A 17496-nucleotide genomic window follows, 5' to 3' on the forward strand; every position below is an offset into this window, starting at 1 on the left:
AGAAACAAATTGCAGTGCTTGAGACACACCATATTAGCATAATATATAGGGGTTACGAATGCTAGATTACTGGTACCAGAACACTTCTTTACATGTAATCTAGGCCGACAATATGCTGATAATTGGCTAAAAGTGTCGGTTTGCCGCAGTGGAAGGGTGATTACTGAGCACCCATGTTTTAAAACAGGCCAACAAAAGATGCAAAACAGATGACCTGGCAGGAGAGCGCATCGGTAATACGGCAACATACTTGCCCGAAGTACCTATATTTCAGGACTGATGGAACCAATAAGAGAACTACCGTCGCCCACGGAGCTTTCTTCTTTTAGCTCCTTTTAGAGGTTCAGGGCTGGAAGGGGGTTCAGAAACAGGTGAATCCGTCTGGTCAGGAACTTCCTGGGCTGAATCACTGTCCACATCAGCATTATTATCATTAGGCTCGGCCTCTTTTCCATCTTCGATAGCTTTAAAAATGTAAATCTGCAACAAATAAAAAATAGCATGTGAAGGGCTATAGATGTAGAACCCAAAAATGTAACTAAATGTACATAAGAACAAATTGCTAGACCTGACGTTTATCACTGTTTGAGTATGCATGCAACACGATGCCTCAGCTCGATGATAGTCATACTTTGGGTCTAGCTTTGACCATCGATTTAACCAATAAAATATGAGTTATATGCGCTAAAAAAGTATACCATTTGGAACTTTTTCAAAGGTGACGAGTCAATGGTATATTTTTTTGTCGTATATAACTCGTTGGTCAAATCGATGGTTAAACATAAGACACAAAATATGAGGTGGCCTTGCATTAAGAAAAGGAGGGAAGAACATAGCAGTTTCATACTAGTTTTCCCCTGTTTGTGTTATATACATTGATATGCACTCTCTCGAAGGTAATTTCTGATTTCAGAAATTTATGATTTTGTTCACTTATATAGTTCTACGTGAGCTCCTTAATCCGGTCCCCGCAAGAAAAAGACCTCCTTAATTGGGAGTTGGGACAAGATTGCGAGTTTTTGCAGCAATGATAACAAAGTTTATCTGTTTCAGATTAACGAGGAACTAGAGAAAAATAGTTAGTACCTTAAATCTGTCAGGCTCAGCCAATTCGAAGACCAATGAATCCCCATCTTCCAAGTCGTGGTGCATCGAGAAGCCTCTCCATCCACCACTCAGACCTGTTCGATTTCCGATGTATACGGCATCAAATTCAACACCCTCTTCATCCTCCAACACCATCTTATGTTCTCTGGGAGGCAGATGATCTTTGCAGAAACTAGAAGGGAGACCCTTGTGTAAAGGAAAATTCGCAGCCATGACTATTAGTTGATCTTGCATATGTATCAAAATTAGTTAAACAAAAATCAAGGGAACAACATCTTACAAGCCAAAAGCAGCTGGATACATGTGATCGAACCATGGTCTTGACAAACGACGGGTTGTCAGGGTCTAGACTATCTTGAAGTTTCTCAGCTCTTTTAAAAGCACGCTGTTGTTGTTGATAAGAAGAAATTCTCCCGGTGTATCCCCTACCACTGTGCACACTTTTACTTACCCTGGTCAACAAAGGAGAGTAACCAATTACATTAAGAAGGGGACAACCATGTCCAAGATTAATCAACAAAGTTAGTGAGACTACTACCTTCTGCGGCGCACGAAATCATCGAGTTCGGGAAACTGCGAAAACAAACAAATGACAGTCTAGTGTCAACATTAGCGTGGCAAAGCAAAAACAAATTAAATCACTTCATGAACAAAATGAAGACAAAACTACATCTGGGGATAAATCAAGGCACTAAGGAACAATTTTCTAGAATACCCCACATTTAGAAACAGAACAACACTATCTAACTTCATGTAGCACACATATTTCATACCCGTGTTAGCAGGCACATTACGGCACAGGAGTGTGGCCCCAAATGATCGCCGATAGATCATGTACAAACCCCATCCTAACCGCATCAGATTGCAAGAATGACAGAAACAACATTCAAGAAGGATATATCCCCGTTCAAACAGAGTATACTAAAGAAACTATTAAAATAAAGACAACAATTACCTCATAGAATCAAATAAAGACAAAACTAACATCTGGGGACAGATCAAGACACTAAGGAACCCATTTTTGTAAAATACACATTTGAGGTTGCCATGAACTTCACAAACAGGATTAGCAAAGGATTTTTTTTCTTTCAAATTTGCACTTTTGACCTACATGCTTAGAAGCAGAACAACAATATCTAACTTCAGATAGCACAGGGTATGTCCTCCTTCAAACAGAGTATAATAATAATAAAAACTGTTTTTAAAATCAGAAACGCAGCAAATCTAACGAAGCCATAAGACCGGCTTAAAAAGAGCGAGGGCTCACATCGTCCTTGTAGGAAACGGTGGTCCTGGCCCTGGAGGAGCGCCTGACTTCAGTGGTGGCCTCGAACTTCTTCCTGGACTTTGGGCTCGCCCGAGGGATCTGCAAAATCAAGGAAATCGATCGAATCAACCCACGGCAAGCGCACAGGTTGAAGCCCTCGCCTCACTAGAACACCGCCCGGATTGAAAGCGCAGCTGCTGCGATGCGCGCACCTTGTGCTGCTGCCTCGTGGCCTGGATCAGGCTCTTGGCCATCTTCGATATGCCCAAATCCTGCGGGAAGGGGGCAAGAGGCAAAGAAATTAGTTTTTTAGAAACAAATCCGAAGCCACGGCGAAGAATCCAGAGACAGATCGGCAGTGGGTATCATCGCGAAATGACTCATCTTTCGCGCATCTGCTTCTGGAAAAGGGAGGAGAGGAAAGGGGAGAGAAGGAAGGAGATTGGCCCGTGCTGGTTGGCTGGTGCGCTGGGTGTTTTCCGTGGGAGAGTACCAACCTCGAGGTGCTTGAGGTTGTCAAGGATCCGCTTCTGGCGCTCCTCCTCGTAGGCGGCGCCCGCGCCGCTGGCGCTGCCCGCCTCCGCCGTCGCCATGGGCCGGCTTCTCTGTCCACGCGGAGAGCGAGACGCGGGTCAAGGGGGGTCAAAGTCTTTTCGGGTCCTTTGGGGAGAGGAGTGGGAGGGAGGGGGGCGGGGCGGCCTGCCTTTGTTCGGAAGACGCGCACGGGTTTGGGGATTTTGAATTTGAACGGAACGGAGGGGAGAAGGGAAGGGGATCCGACCGACGCGTCGCACGGCAACGGCGACGGCTGGTGTCGCCGTGCGGCTGTCAGGTGGGCCCAGGCGCTCGTTCACGTGATGGCACTCCTCCTACCACAGGGTATCAAATATGGGAGCCAATTCATCAGCAGAGCATGGCTCATAATTTAGCCGGCTGCCGGCTATATTGTCATATGGAAGGGATTTGCGGCAGTGGCATGCAAATTGTGGGTCGTCGACTGCGCGATGACTCGAAACATGTCTGTATATGTCATATGTCCCCTCTACAACGATCACTAAGAGCATCTACCAAATCCGACCCCCTCAAACGTAAATCGGACCATTGGCGGAGGGCTCCAGTGGGCGGGGTATTGTTGGGGAACGTAGTATTTTAAAAAAAATCCTACGATCACGCAAGATCTATTTAGGAGAAGCATAGCAACGAGCGGGGAGAGTGTGTCCACATACCCTCGTAGACCGAAAGCGGAAGCGTTTATTAACGCGGTTGATGTAGTCGAACGTCTTCGCGATCCAACCGATCCAAGTACCGAACGCACGGCACCTCCGCGATCTGCACACGTTCAGCTCGGTGACGTCCCTCGAACTCTTGATCCAGTTGAGGCCGAGGAAGAGTTTCGTCAGCACGATGGCGTGGTGACGGTGATGATGAAGTTACCGGCGCAGGGCTTCGCCTTAAGCACTACGACGATATGACTAAAGTGTGTTTCTGTGGAAGGGGGCACCGCACACGGCTAAAGATCAACTTCTGTGTTCTAGGGTGCCCCCTGCCCCGTATATAAAGGAGGGAGGGGGAGGCCGGCCGGCCCCTAGAGGCGCGCTGTCGGGGATATACCCCGCGGTATGACCCGGCCGGGAGTATGACCCGGCCGGACTTGACGCTTCATCGTAACCCGCCGGAAGATTGGCAACTCATGAGCCTGGCGACTTAATGATGGCCCCGACGGCGGGTCAGACGGATGACAAGGGCCCAAGGCCCAGTAGGCCGGGACGTGTTATTATGGGCCGGCTTAAGACGGAAGGCATGAGGAATATTTCCTTTACGAGGAAGCAAGACCCGTACTTGTATCTGACTTGCAATAGAGAATAAGTTAGTTCTAATCCTACTAGGACTCTACATGTAAACCCGCCCCTCTAACTTATATAAGGAGGGGCATGGCACCTCAAGAGGGACAAGCAACAAGAAACGATCTCTAGGGCTAGACACCGAGAGCCGGTTCCCGGCGACTCTCCCGTGATCATAATGAGACCTAGCCTCAAACAACATGTAGGGTTGTTACCGGATGATGTTTCCCGGGGGCCCGAAGCTGTCTAAATCCTTGTCTTGTGTTGCGTCTCTCGATTCCGCTCAACCCCTCTCAAGCTACCACATAGATGCGTTGGCCTCACGACTAAGTCCTGACATTAGGACATCTGCCGTGACAATTCCACGACAGTTGGCGCCCACCGTGGGGCTTGCGCACGGTGGTGTTGAGTTCTTGGAGGGATCTTTCCTAGGGTGTCGAGAAGCTCGCGATTTGTCAGATGTAGAAGAGTCGGCAAAATTCATTGTTTGTGATCGGAATTGTGGTTAGCTTTGAAGCTGATATTACAAGGATCAAGAGAAATTAAGGTAGCATTGAGTACAGCGCCGCCACTACTAAAGATCGAAGACGTGCACGAAATCAATCAGGTGCAAGGATCAAGTCATGCGGGCCGACAAGGATACAAGAATTTTCGCAGCATAATATGTGCCTGGCGAGCGGCCAAATCGCCGAGTCAAGGTTGCCAAAAATTTCCGCTGTAGTATCAACCTGTACAATGGCCGTATCCGACTGTTATTGTATTTCCCCAGGTCCAGTAATCAAGTCCCGAGGCTGTGAGATGCTTAATTGGCCAAGGTACCACGTTTGTATTGTTGCTCTCCACCTCATCCCAAAAAGAAATCAGCAATCAACAGCAAAAGTAGAGAGCCACGGCTGGCAACGTCTCCTGCATGCAAGGACAGAAGCACATACATTGTTTAAAAGGAAAAAAAAGGGGTTACCCAGGAGCCACGACCCGTAAACAAAGAGGGCAGCGACTCGGACTCCTCCGCGGACTGTGCCTCGCCTCTGCCCAGAATCCGGGTTGTTTGCTGCTTCTGCCCGGAGCGGCCGGCGCGCCTCTGCCGCGTCACCCGTCTACGAGCCGTCGCGCCACTTCGTCAAGCCGACCGCGCTTCTGCACCAAGCCGCCGTCTTCTCTACGGTGCTTGAGCCGTGGGCAGTCACCTCCGCCTACTGCGACTGCGGCCGCCCATTTCTACAGCTGTTGTACCGCGCCGCTAGCTCACTACCATTGCCGGGTCCGCGTGCGCCGGTCGTTGCTGGGTCTGCTCCGTTTCCCCGCGCCGGGTCTCCTCTGCTGAGCTGTCCACGCGCTGGGGATCCTCTGCCTCCAAATTGCCACTTCAAAACGCCGGGTTTCCACTGCGGTTGAGTCGCCACCGTCGTGGCCTCATGAGCCACCGTCGCCTCGTCAAGCGGGCCGCACCTGAGCCACCGCCACCGAGACCCGCCATGGCTTGTTCCGGTTGACCCCAGCCGGTTCTCCATCGTCGCCACGACCCGCCACCGCAGCCTCGCCCTCGAGCTGCTTCGCACCGGTTGACCCGCCGCAGCAAACCGACCGGCCACGGCGCCAAGTCGCCACGCCTCGGGCCGGCAGCCGCCTCTGCCAGTTGTTGTCCCCGCGGCCGCGCGTCGGCATCTGCCGCGATTCCGAGCCGCCGGCATCGCCCCGCTGCGTCGTCTCCGTTTTTTCAAGCCGCCCGTGAACCACTTGCCGGGTCGCCGCGCCCTCGCGTCAAAGCCGCCGCTGATGCGGCCTCGAGCTGCTACCTCCGCGGCCTTAAGCCGCCAGTGCACTGCCTTAGTCCCTGAGGCGCCCTTCGTTTACCCGCTTTTGCCGCGCCGAGTCACCACTGGCGCGGGCTGCCGCGAGTTGCCACCCTCATCCCTTGGCCTGTTTTCTGTCGAGAACCGCCGGCTCGAGAGTTGCCTTGGCTGGAGCAAAAAAATGTGAGATGCAGGAAGGAAGTAGTAAATGAACTCTACAACAGTTTGGATCTTCAATAAGTTGAATGCCAAGGGCTTCAGAGATGGTTGTATCTATGATGGTCGTTTCAAATCTACTGGCAGAAGCAAGGAAAAATCAACTACTATGGCAGTGAAACCAACCACTGGAATTGACAGATACCCCTCACGCATTCAGAAGAAACCCAGAGGCTGGGCATAAGTCACCGGACCAAGCGCGTACACAGTCTAGGTTCCGAGGCTGAGTTATCCGCGGAACAAAATGTGCTTATTGAGCCCCTGAGATATAAAAATACCAGGTGATATTTGTCCGATTTATTTTAATGCATATTAGTTTCTTCAAAAAACAAACTACTCTGGTATGTGTGTTTTGAATGCAGGATAATTATCCATCACACAAATGCTATGGATATGGAGCACGGGCCAGTATTACTCTGCGCTGGTGTTTGTCCGTGCCATGCTGCATGACGGATACATGGGCAAATCGCTGCTCCCGCTACATCCGCACGCGTGACTGACTCATCGTCCACGTCCACGTTTGTCTCGCCCGTGTCCGAGCCGTTTCCAACGCTGTGGCCGTCTCTCGCGATCGCACCGGCTTACAACGCCATGGACGACTCGCCCATCCGCTCTCGCGGCCGGTTCACGCATCCGCACCGGCTTACAAACGAGGAGGACAATTTGCTTGTCTGCACCGGCTTACAACGCCATGGCCGATTCATCTGTCTGCTCTCACGGCTGACTCGGCCGTGATTGATTTCAGTTTCACCATGGTGATCATCAACTCCGCGGTGATAATTGCTGACCTGACGCATCAGGTGAAATCCATCCAGTATATTTTTTATATTACATATTGCTTTCTTTAAAAGAGCAATTACTCTGGCTTGCAAATTTTCTAATGCAGGACAAGTTGTCTGCTGCAAAAGGGATTGTTATATCACTGAGCCGTTGAATGACTTATACCGGTTTATATCATGATCAAATATGGAGAATCTCAAGACAACTCCTCGAGTCGTCTTAAGACTCGGGGGCTATGATGACATGACTCAGCAAATGTTGCCGGTTTTCAGTAAATTCAAGAACTCCGGGTTATTGGAGGGAAAAATAACCCGGCCCCGGAGGCTACCGCCATATTGGTAAAAAGTTTAAAGGCCGTCAGAAAATTTCCGGCTTAAAAAGAAGGATTCCAGTTTAGATCCGGCTCAAGAGACTTGACATCTCCCACAAAGCACTGAAGCTCTTAAATATCCGGTTTAAAATCCGGTTCAAGGGAAATTTATCTGCCACAAAGTTTTGAAGCTCTCAAATCCGGTTCAAGGTAAATTTGTTTATCACAAAGCTTTGAAACTCTCAATATCCGGTTTTTCCGGTTCAAAAAGAATTTATCTCTCGCAAAAGTTTGAGTTTTCAGGAAAAATTAAAGGGACCAAAAAGAGTCTGTTACAAAGCATAACCCAAACATAGGTACCCTGCTTTAATGACCATTGGGAGCTGATCGTATTCGAATTTAGCTTAACCCTTTTGGTGTGACCCTGATCGTATTCGAATCAGAGTTGTTAAATATTCTCATGATCACTAGGGGGCTTCCTGTTCAAACATAGGCCGTATTCGAACCAACGAGAACATAGCTGTCGGTACCCCCTTGATCGGCACACTGCCGAGCTCACTAGGGGGTTTCTTGGTCGTATTCGAATCATAGCTCAACCCCTTTTGGGAACCGACGTGGATCGTATTCGAATCAGCGTCGTTAAACAACTCTCAAGGTCATTTGGGGGCTTCCTGTTCAAACATAGGTCGTATTCGAACCAAAGAGAACATAGCTGTCAGTACCCTTTTGATCGGCAATGCCAAAGCCACTGGGGGCTATATGATCGTATTCGAATCTTAGCTTAACCCCTTTGGGACGGTTTTATGATCGTATTCGAATCAGAAGCCTCAAAAATTTTGAAGTATCTTTTTGCAAACAATTTTTGGATTTTATTTGAAGCTCTTTTGATCATATCTAAAGTGTATATGAGTGGTTGCTATTTAACCCGGTTTGACTTTGGATGATAAGTCGCTGTCATATGAATAAACATTTGGAAGTCTTGATTTCTAAAGATTGGGTTATCACCCTTATTGCACAGGTCACATAAACTGGCAGTGAAAATTCAATATCACAGGTATCATATTATTATTATAGTTATGTTTCAAAGTTATGATTCATAACAGGCTTAGCTGTGACTCCTTGTTACACATCAATGGTTATATGTGAGATATTATGACCCGCCCTGCGGTAAACCGCCAAGGGATCTTGTGATCTAATTATGTGCAGGATAAGACTACATTTGGGTGGTTACCTGCCCTGGTTTTTGATGTTAAGTCGCCAGTGCATATGTTGTTTAAACTCTGCAGGATTTACAGAGCTATGACTTACATAAATAATTAAATTCAAGCCCATCATCAAAGATTGAAATTGGTGTCTCAAAAGGGTTATCAATTCTTGATTTTCTCAAAGGCTATAAGCCGCCGGGTTGTACAAATTCCGGCTTACAATGGAGGCGTATTAAATCGCCATCGGCCAAGAGCCGCCGGGTATTTAAACTCCGGATTGACTTATCAACAGATGAGGTATTCAAAGTCGCTTTGGTGCGATGGCTATTATTTTATCAACGGATATGATTTATTCTACAATGGAAAAGAATAGTCCCGAGTCGCTACAGGCTTACGACCCGACACTTGGGGGCTACATTATTTAAATTGAGATCACATCAAAATATGCAAGTCCCATGTCACTGCCAGCATGCACCATGGCACTTGGGGGCTAATGTAAAGACATTTTTTGCTCAACTTATTGAAGACCCGACTCATCACATTGTAATGAGCCGGCCCCCGGAGGCTACCAATTGCTCCTGTCGAAAATTCAAGGTACACAAGCCTTAATCCATTATATTGAAAGATCCACTGCTCAGTTGGTAGAGTACAAAGCTCTTAACCTTGTGGACGTGGGTTCAAGCCCCATGGTGGAGATTACATCATATGATGTTATTATCAATGGATCATATACAAAGTCCGGGCTCAGTAATATCTTACTAAGCCGGCCCTTGGGGGCTACACGTTGCTGCTCAAGTTTACATGGTTATATCTACAAACTCCCTGCTCATTATTGCATGATGATCCGGCCCTTGGGGGCTACACTGGTTGAAGTTTTTATGAGCATAAGGCAATTACAAGTCCCAGGTTGCTGTAAGCATGACAACCCGGCACTTAGGGACTACAGGTGATATGCATATAAGGGAGAAAAAATCTTCAAATTCTCAGTTTGGAGTAGACCAGATTAACCCGGTGTCTGCAACAATCATGACCCGGCATCATTTATTTATAACCCGGCAATTTTGGAAATCATAAATTGGCAAGATCTACATCTTTAAGCCGGCTGAATATCAGTTGAATATTTCAAGACCAATATTTTTGTCAAGTCAGAGCATTGAAGGCCGACTCAAATGGATTATTTCTTATAATATTTCTCTACAAGAGCCAATGTTAGCAAATTGGTTATGAAGCTAGCCTATTGACCCGGATTTTTTAGAAGAAGTGCCTGGATTTTTTGCATTGGCAAGGTTTGGACATATCTGTTAAAAGAGATTTGCTATAAGATCTTGAGTATGCATCCAGGAGGAAATGACAAGGACTTAAAGATGATCAGGTGCCGGTTCAGGAAAATATTTAACTCGGAGCACAACCTATCAAGTTTGTTCTTGTGTTTATTTTACAGGATCAGTTTAACATGGATAAATCCAAATTAAACTGGGGGCTAATGTCGGGGATATGCCCCGCGGTATGACCCGGCCGGGAGTATGACCCAGCCGGACTTGACGCTTCATCGTAACCCGCCGGAAGATTGGCAACTCATGAGCCTGGCGACTTAATGATGGCCCCGACGGCGGGTCAGACGGATGACAAGGGCCCAAGGCCCAGTAGGCCGGGACGTGTTATTATGGGCCGGCTTAAGACGGAAGGCATGAGGAATATTTCCTTTACGAGGAAGCAAGACCCGTACTTGTATCCGACTTGGAATAGAGAATAAGTTAGTTCTAATCCTACTAGGACTCTACATGTAAACCCGCCCCTCTAACTTATATAAGGAGGGGCAGGGCACCCCAAGAGGGACAAGCAACAAGAAACGATCTCTAGGGCTAGACACCGAGAGCCGGTTCCCGGCGACTCTCCCGTGATCATAATGAGACCTAGCCTCAAACAGCATGTAGGGTTGTTACCGGATGATGTTTCCCGGGGCCCGAAGCTGTCTAAATCCTTGTCTTGTGTTGCGTCTCTCGATTCCGCTCAACCCCTCTCAAGCTACCACATAGATGCGTTGGCCTCACGACTAAGTCCTGACACTAGGACATCTGCCGTGACAATTCCACGACACGCGCCCCAAGGAGAGGAGTCCTACTAGGACTCCAAGTCCTACTAGGATTCCACTTGGTGGAAGGGGGAAGAAGGAAGGAGAGGGAGAGGGAGATGGAAAGAGGGGTCGCGCCCCCTCCCCTAGTCCTATTCGGACTCCCCTTGGGGGCACCACCTCTTGGCTGCTGCCCTCTCTCTCCCCTAAGGCCCATTACTTCCCCGAGGGGTTCCGGTAACCCCTCCGGCACTCCAGTTTTACCCGAAACTATCCGGAACACTTCCGGTGTCCGAATAACATGGTCCAGTATATCAATCTTTATGTCTCGACCATTTCGAGACTCCTCGTCATGTCTGTGATATCATCCGGGACTCTGAACAACCTTCGGTCATCAGATCGCATAAACTCATAATACAAATCGTCATCGAACGTTAAGCGTGCGGACCCTACGGGTTCGAGAACTATGTAGACATGACCGAGACACATCTCCGGTCAATAACCAATAGCGGAACCTGGATGCTCATATTGGCTCCTACATATTCTACGAAGATCTTTATCAGTCAAACCGCATAACAACATACGTTGTTCCCTTTGTCATCGGTATGTTACTTGCCCGAGATTCGATCGTCGGTATCATCATACCTAGTTCAATCTCGTTACCGGCAAGTCTCTTTACTCGTTCCGTAATGCATCATCCCGCAACTAACTCATTAGTCACATTGCTTGCAAGGCTTATAGTGATGTGCATTACCGAGAGGTCCCAGAGATACCTCTCCGATACACGGAGTGACAAATCCTAATCTCGATCTATGCCAACTCAACAAACACCATCGGAGACACCTGTAGAGCATCTTTACAATCACCCAGTTACGTTGTGACATTTGATAGCACATTAAGTGTTCCTCCGGTATTCAGGAGTTGCATAATCTCATAGTCTAAGGAACATGTATAAGTCATGAAGAAAGCAGTAGCAATGAAACTGTAACGATCATAATGCTAAGCTAATGAATGGGTCTTGTCCATCACATCATTCTCCTAATGATGTGATTCCATTTATCAAATGACAGCACGTGTCTATGGATAGGAAACATAACCATCTTTGATAAACAAGCTAGTCAAGTAGAGGCATAGTAGGGACACTTTGTTTTGTCTATGTATTCACACATGTACTAAGTTTCCGGTTAATACAATTCTAGCATGAATAATAAACATTTATCATGAAATAAGGAAATAAACAATAACTTTATTATTGCCTCTAGGGCATATTTCCATCAGTCTCCCACTTGCACTAGAGTCAATAATCTAGTTCACATGGCCATGTGATTTAACACCAATAGTTAACATCACCCTGTGATAGTTCACATCGCCATGTGACTAATACCCAAAGGGTTTTACTAGAGTCGAACACCCAAAGAGTACTAAGGTGTGATCATGTTTTGCTTGTGAGAGAGTCTTAGTCAATGGGTCTGTCACATTCAGAGTCGTATGTATTTTGCAAATTTTCTATGTCTACAATGCTCTGCCTGGAGCTACTCTAGCTAATTGCTCCCACTTTCAATATGTATCCAGATTGAGACTCAGAGTCATCCAGATCGGTGTAAAAGCTTGCATTGGCGTAACTCTTCACGACGAACTCTTTATCACCTCCATAACCGAGAAATATCTCCTTAGTCTTCTAAGGATAATTTTGACCGCTCAAGTGATCCACTCCTGGATCAATATCGTACCACCTTGTCAAACTCATGGCAAGGTACACAATATGTTTGGTACACAGCATAGCATACTGAAGGAAATATGCCCTAGAGGCAATAATAAAGTTGTTATTTATATTTCCTTATATCATGATAAATGTTTATTATTCATGCTAGAATTGTATTAACCGGAAACTTAGTACATGTGTGAATACATAGACAAACAGAGTGTCACTAGTATGCCTCTACTTGACTAGCTCGTTGGATAAAAGATGGTTAACTTTCCTAGCCATAGACATGAGTTGTCATTTGATTAACGAGATCACATCATTAGAGAATGATGTGATTGACTTGACCCATTCTGTTAGCTTAGCACTTGATCGTTTAGTATATTGCTATTGCTTTCTTCATGACTTATACATGTTCCTATGACTATGAGATTATGGAACTCCCGAATACCGGAGGAACACTTAGTGTGCTACCACACGTCACAACGTAACTGGGTGATTATAAAGGTGCTCTACAGGTGTCTCCGATGGTACTTGTTGAGTTGGCATAGATCGAGATTAGGATTTGTCACTCCGATTGTCGGAGAGGTATCTCTAGGCCCTCTCGGTAATGCACATCACTATAAGCCTTGCAAACAATGTGACTAATGAGTTAGTTGCGGGATGATGCATTAGGGAACGAGTAAAGAGACTTGCAGGTAACGAGATTGAACTAGGTATTGAGATACCGATGATCGAATCTCGGGCAAGTAACATACCGGTGACAAAGGGAACAACGTATGTTGTTATGCGGTTTGACCGATAAAGATCTTCGTAGAATATGTAGGAACCAATATTAGCATCCAGGTTCCGCTATTGGTTATTGGCCGAAGATGAGTCTCGGTCATGTCTACATAGTTCTCGAACCCGTAGGGTCCGCACGCTTAACGTTCGGTGACGATCGGTATTATGAGTTTATGTGTTTTGATGTACCGAAGGTAGTTCGGAGTCCCGGATATGATCACGGACATGACAAGGAGTCTCGAAATGGTCGAGACATAAAGATCGATATATTGGATGACTATGTTTGGACATCGGAAAGGTTTCGAGAGAGTTCGGGCATATACCGGAGTACCGGGGGGTTACTAGAACCCCCCGGGGAGTATATGGGCCCTAATGGGCTTTAGTGGAGAGAGAGAGAGGGGCAGCCAGGGCAGGCCGCGCGCCCCCTCCCCCTCTAGTCTGAATTGGACTAGGAAGGGGGGCCTTTCCTTCCTCCCTCTCTCCCCCTTCCTTCTCTCCTAGTCCAACTAGGGAAGGGGGGAATCCTACTCCCGGTGGGAGTAGGACTCCTCTAGGGCGCGCCATAGAGGGCCGGCCCTCCCCCCTCCTCCACTCCTTTATATACGGGGGAGGGGGCACCCCATAGACACATAAGTTGATCATTGATCTCTTAGCTGTGTGCGGTGCCCCCCTCCACCTCGATCATATTGTTGCAGTGCTTTGGCGAAGCCCTGCGCAGGTAGCTTCATCATCACCGTCATCACGCCGTCGTGCTGACGAAGCTCTCACTCGACACTCAACTGGATCGAGAGTTCGTGGGACGTCACCGAGCCGAACGTGTGCAGATCGCAGAGGTGTCGTACTTTCGGTACTAGGATCGGTCGGATCATGAAGACGTACGACTACATCAACCGCGTTGTCATAACGCTTCCGCTTATGGTCTACGATGGTACGTGGACTACACTCTCCTCTCTCATTGCTATGCATCACCATGATCTTGCGTGTGCGTAGGAATTCTTTTGAAATTACTGCGTTCCCAACAGTGGCATCCGAGCCAGGTTTATGCGTAGATGTTATATGCACGAGTAGAACACAAGTGAGTTGTGGGCGATAATAGTCATGCTGCTTACCAGCATGTCATACTTTGATTCGGCGGTATTGTTGGATGAAGCGGCCCGGACCGACATTACGTGTACGCTTACGCGAGACTGGTTCTACCGACGTGCTTCGCACACAGGTGGCTGGCTGGTGTTAGTTTCTCCAACTTTAGTTGAATCGAGTGTGGCTACGCCCGGTCCCTGTTGAAGGTTAAAACATCACATACTTGACGAAAAATCGGTGTGGTTTTGATGCGTAGGTAAGAACGGTTCTTGCTCAGCCCGTAACAGCCACGTAAAACTTGCAACAACAAAATAGAGGACGTCTAACTTGTTTTTGCAGGCATGTTTTGTGATGTGATATGGTCAAGACATGATGCTAAATTTTATTGTATGAGATGATCATGTTTTGTAACGGAGTTATCGGCAACTGGCAGGAGCCATATGGTTGTCGCTTTGTTGTATGAAATGCAACCGCCATGTAATTGCTTTACTTTATCACTAAGCGGTAGCGATAGTCGTAGAAGCAATAGTTGGCGAGACGACAAAGATGCTTCAATGGAGATGAAGGTGTCAAGCCGGTGACGATGGTGATCATGACGGTGCTTTGGAGATGGAGATCAAAGGCACAAGATGATGATGGCCATATCATATCACTTATATTGATTGCATGTGATGTTTATCCTTTATGCATCTTATTTTGCTTAGTTCGACGGTAGCATTATAAGATGATATCTCACTAAATTTCAAGGTACAAGTGTTCTCCCTGAGTATACACCATTGCGAAAGTTCGTCGTGGCGAGACACCACGTGATGATCGGGTGTGATAAGCTCTACGTTCACATACAACGGGTGCAAGCCAGTTTTGCACACGCAGAATACTCGAGTTAAACTTGACGAGCCTAGCATATGCAGATATGGCCTCGGAACACTAATACCGAAAGGTCAAGCGTGAATCATATAGTAGAAATGATCAACATAGTGATGTTCACCATTGAAAACTACTCCATCTCACGTGATGATCGGACATGGTTTAGTTGATATGGATCACGTGATCACTTAGATGATTAGAGGGATGTCTGTCTAAGTGGGAGTTCTTAAGTAATTTGATTAATTGAACTTTAATTTATCATGAACTTAGTACCTGATAGTATTTTGCATGTCTATGTTGTTGTAGATAGATGGCCCATGCTGTTGTTCCGTTGAATTTTAATGCGTTCCTAGATAAAGCTAAGTTGAAAGATGATGGTAGCAACTACACGGACTGGGTCCGTAACTTGAGGATTATCCTCATTGCTGCACAGAAGAATTACGTCCTAGAAGCACCGCTAGGTGCCAAACCCGTTGTAGGAGCAACGCCAGATGTTATGAACGTCTGGCAGAGCAAAGTTGATGACTACTCGCTAGTTTACTGTGCCATGCTTTACGGCTTAGAACCGGGACTTCAACGACGTTTTGAACGTCATGAAGCATATGAGATGTTCTAGGAGTTGAAGTTAATATTTCAAGCAAATGCCCGGATTGAGAGATATGAAGTCTCCAATAAGTTCTACTGCTGCAAGATGGAGGAGAATAGTTCTGTCAGTGAGCATATACTCAAAATGTCTGGGTATAACAATCACTTGATTCAACTAGGAGTTAATCTTCCTGATGATAGTGTCATTGACAGAATTCTTCAATCACTACCACCAAGCTACAAGAGCTTCGTGATGAACTACAATATGCAAGGGATGGATAAGACAATTCTCGAGCTCTTCGCAATGCTAAAGGCTGTGAAGGTAGAAATCAAGAAAGAGCATCAAGTGTTGATGGTCAACAAGACCACCAGTTTCAAGAAAAAGGGTAAAGGGGAGAAGGGGAACTTCAAGAAGAACGGCAAGCAAGTTGCTGCTCAAGTGAAGAAGCCCAAGTCTGGACCTAAGCCTGAGACTGAGTGCTTCTACTACAAAGGGACTAGTCACTGGAACGGAACTGCCCCAAGTATTGTGCGGATAAGTAGGATGGCAAGGTGAACAAAGGTATATATGATATACATGTTATTGATGTGTACCTTACTAATGCTCGCAGTAGTGCCTGGGTATTTGATACTGGTTCTGTTGCTAATATTTGCAACTCGAAACAGGGACTACGGATTAAGCGAAGATTGGCTAAGGACGAGGTGACGATGCGCGTAGGAAATGGTTCCAAAGTCGATGTGATCGCCGTTGGCACGCTACCTCTACATCTACCTTCGGGATTAGTTTTAGACCTGAATAATTGTTATTTGGTGCCAGCGTTAAGCATAAACATTATATCTGGATCTTTTTGATGCGAGACGGTTATTCATTTAAATTAGAGAATAATGGTTATACTATTTGTATGAGTAATATCTTTTATGGTCATGCACCCTTGAAGAGTGGTCTATTTTTGTTGAATCTCGATAGTAGCGACACACATATTCATAATATTGAAGCCAAAAGATGCAGAGTTGATAACGATAGTGCAACATATTTGTGGCACTGCCATTTAGGTCATATTGGTGTAAAGCGCATGAAGAAACTCCATTCTGATGGACTTTTGAAATCACTTGATTATGAATCACTTGGTACTTGCGAACCATGCCTCATGGGCAAGATGACTAAAACGCCGTTCTCCGGAACGATGGAGCGAGCAACAGATTTGTTGGAAATCATACATATTGATGTATGTGGTCCAATGAATGTTGAGGCTCGCGGCAGGTATCGTTATTTTGTCACCTTCACAGATGATTTGAGCAGATATGGGTATATCTACTTGATGAAGCATAAGTCTGAAACATTTGAAAAGTTCAAAGAATTTCAGAGTGAAGTGGAAAATCATCATAACAAGAAAATAAAGTTTCTACGATCTAATCGTGGAGGAGAATATTTGACTTACGAGTTTGGTCTTCATTTGAAACAATGCGGAATAGTTTCGCAACTCATGCCACCCGGAACACCACAACGTAATGGTGTGTCCGAACGTCGTAACCGCACTTTATTAGATATGGTGCGTTCTATGATGTCTCTTACTGATTTACCGCTATCGTTTTGGGGTTATGCTTTAGAGATGGCTGCATTCACATTAAATAGGGCACCATCTAAATCCGTTGAGACGACACCTTATGAACTGTGGTTTGGCAAGAAACCCAAGTTGTCGTTTCTTAAAGTTTGGGGCTGCGATGCTTATGTGAAAAAGCTTCAACCTGATAAGCTCGAACCCAAATCGGAGAAATGTGTCTTCATAGGATACCCAAAGGAGACTATTGGGTACACCTTCTATCACAGATCCGAAGGCAAGACATTCGTTGCTAAGAATGGATCCTTTCTAGAGAAGGAGTTTCTCTCG

The 17496-nt window shown here is 46.3% G+C and overlaps 1 protein-coding gene across 1 annotated transcript; it reads right to left on the reverse strand.

The window, feature by feature from the left end:
• Positions 1-33: 33 nt before the first annotated feature.
• LOC123182382 (B3 domain-containing protein Os05g0481400) lies at positions 34-3088 on the reverse strand. Its single transcript, XM_044594925.1, has 7 exons — positions 2872-3088; positions 2587-2646; positions 2375-2473; positions 1646-1680; positions 1388-1559; positions 1087-1293; positions 34-480 (listed from the first exon to the last, which is right to left on the reverse strand). Exons 1-7 carry the CDS (start codon positions 2965-2967, stop codon positions 298-300), a joined length of 852 nt encoding a protein of 283 aa, XP_044450860.1. The 5' UTR covers positions 2968-3088; the 3' UTR covers positions 34-297.
• Positions 3089-17496: the final 14408 nt, after the last annotated feature.

The sequence above is a fragment of the Triticum aestivum genome, chromosome 1D (assembly GCF_018294505.1).
Source record: "Triticum aestivum cultivar Chinese Spring chromosome 1D, IWGSC CS RefSeq v2.1, whole genome shotgun sequence".
NCBI lineage: Eukaryota > Viridiplantae > Streptophyta > Magnoliopsida > Poales > Poaceae > Triticum > Triticum aestivum.

Excerpts from the sequence above, each read along its gene's own strand:
- LOC123182382 (XM_044594925.1), bottom strand. The coding sequence starts at position 2,967 with ATGGCGACGGCGGAGGCGGGCAGCGCCAGCGGCGCGGGCGCCGCCTAC. Across the intron at positions 1,681-2,374 it reads CCGTTTCCTACAAGGACGAT|TTTCCCGAACTCGATGATTT; the intron begins GTGAGCCCTCGC and ends TTGTTTTCGCAG. Across the intron at positions 1,560-1,645 it reads GATTTCGTGCGCCGCAGAAG|GGTAAGTAAAAGTGTGCACA; the intron begins GTAGTAGTCTCA and ends TTTGTTGACCAG.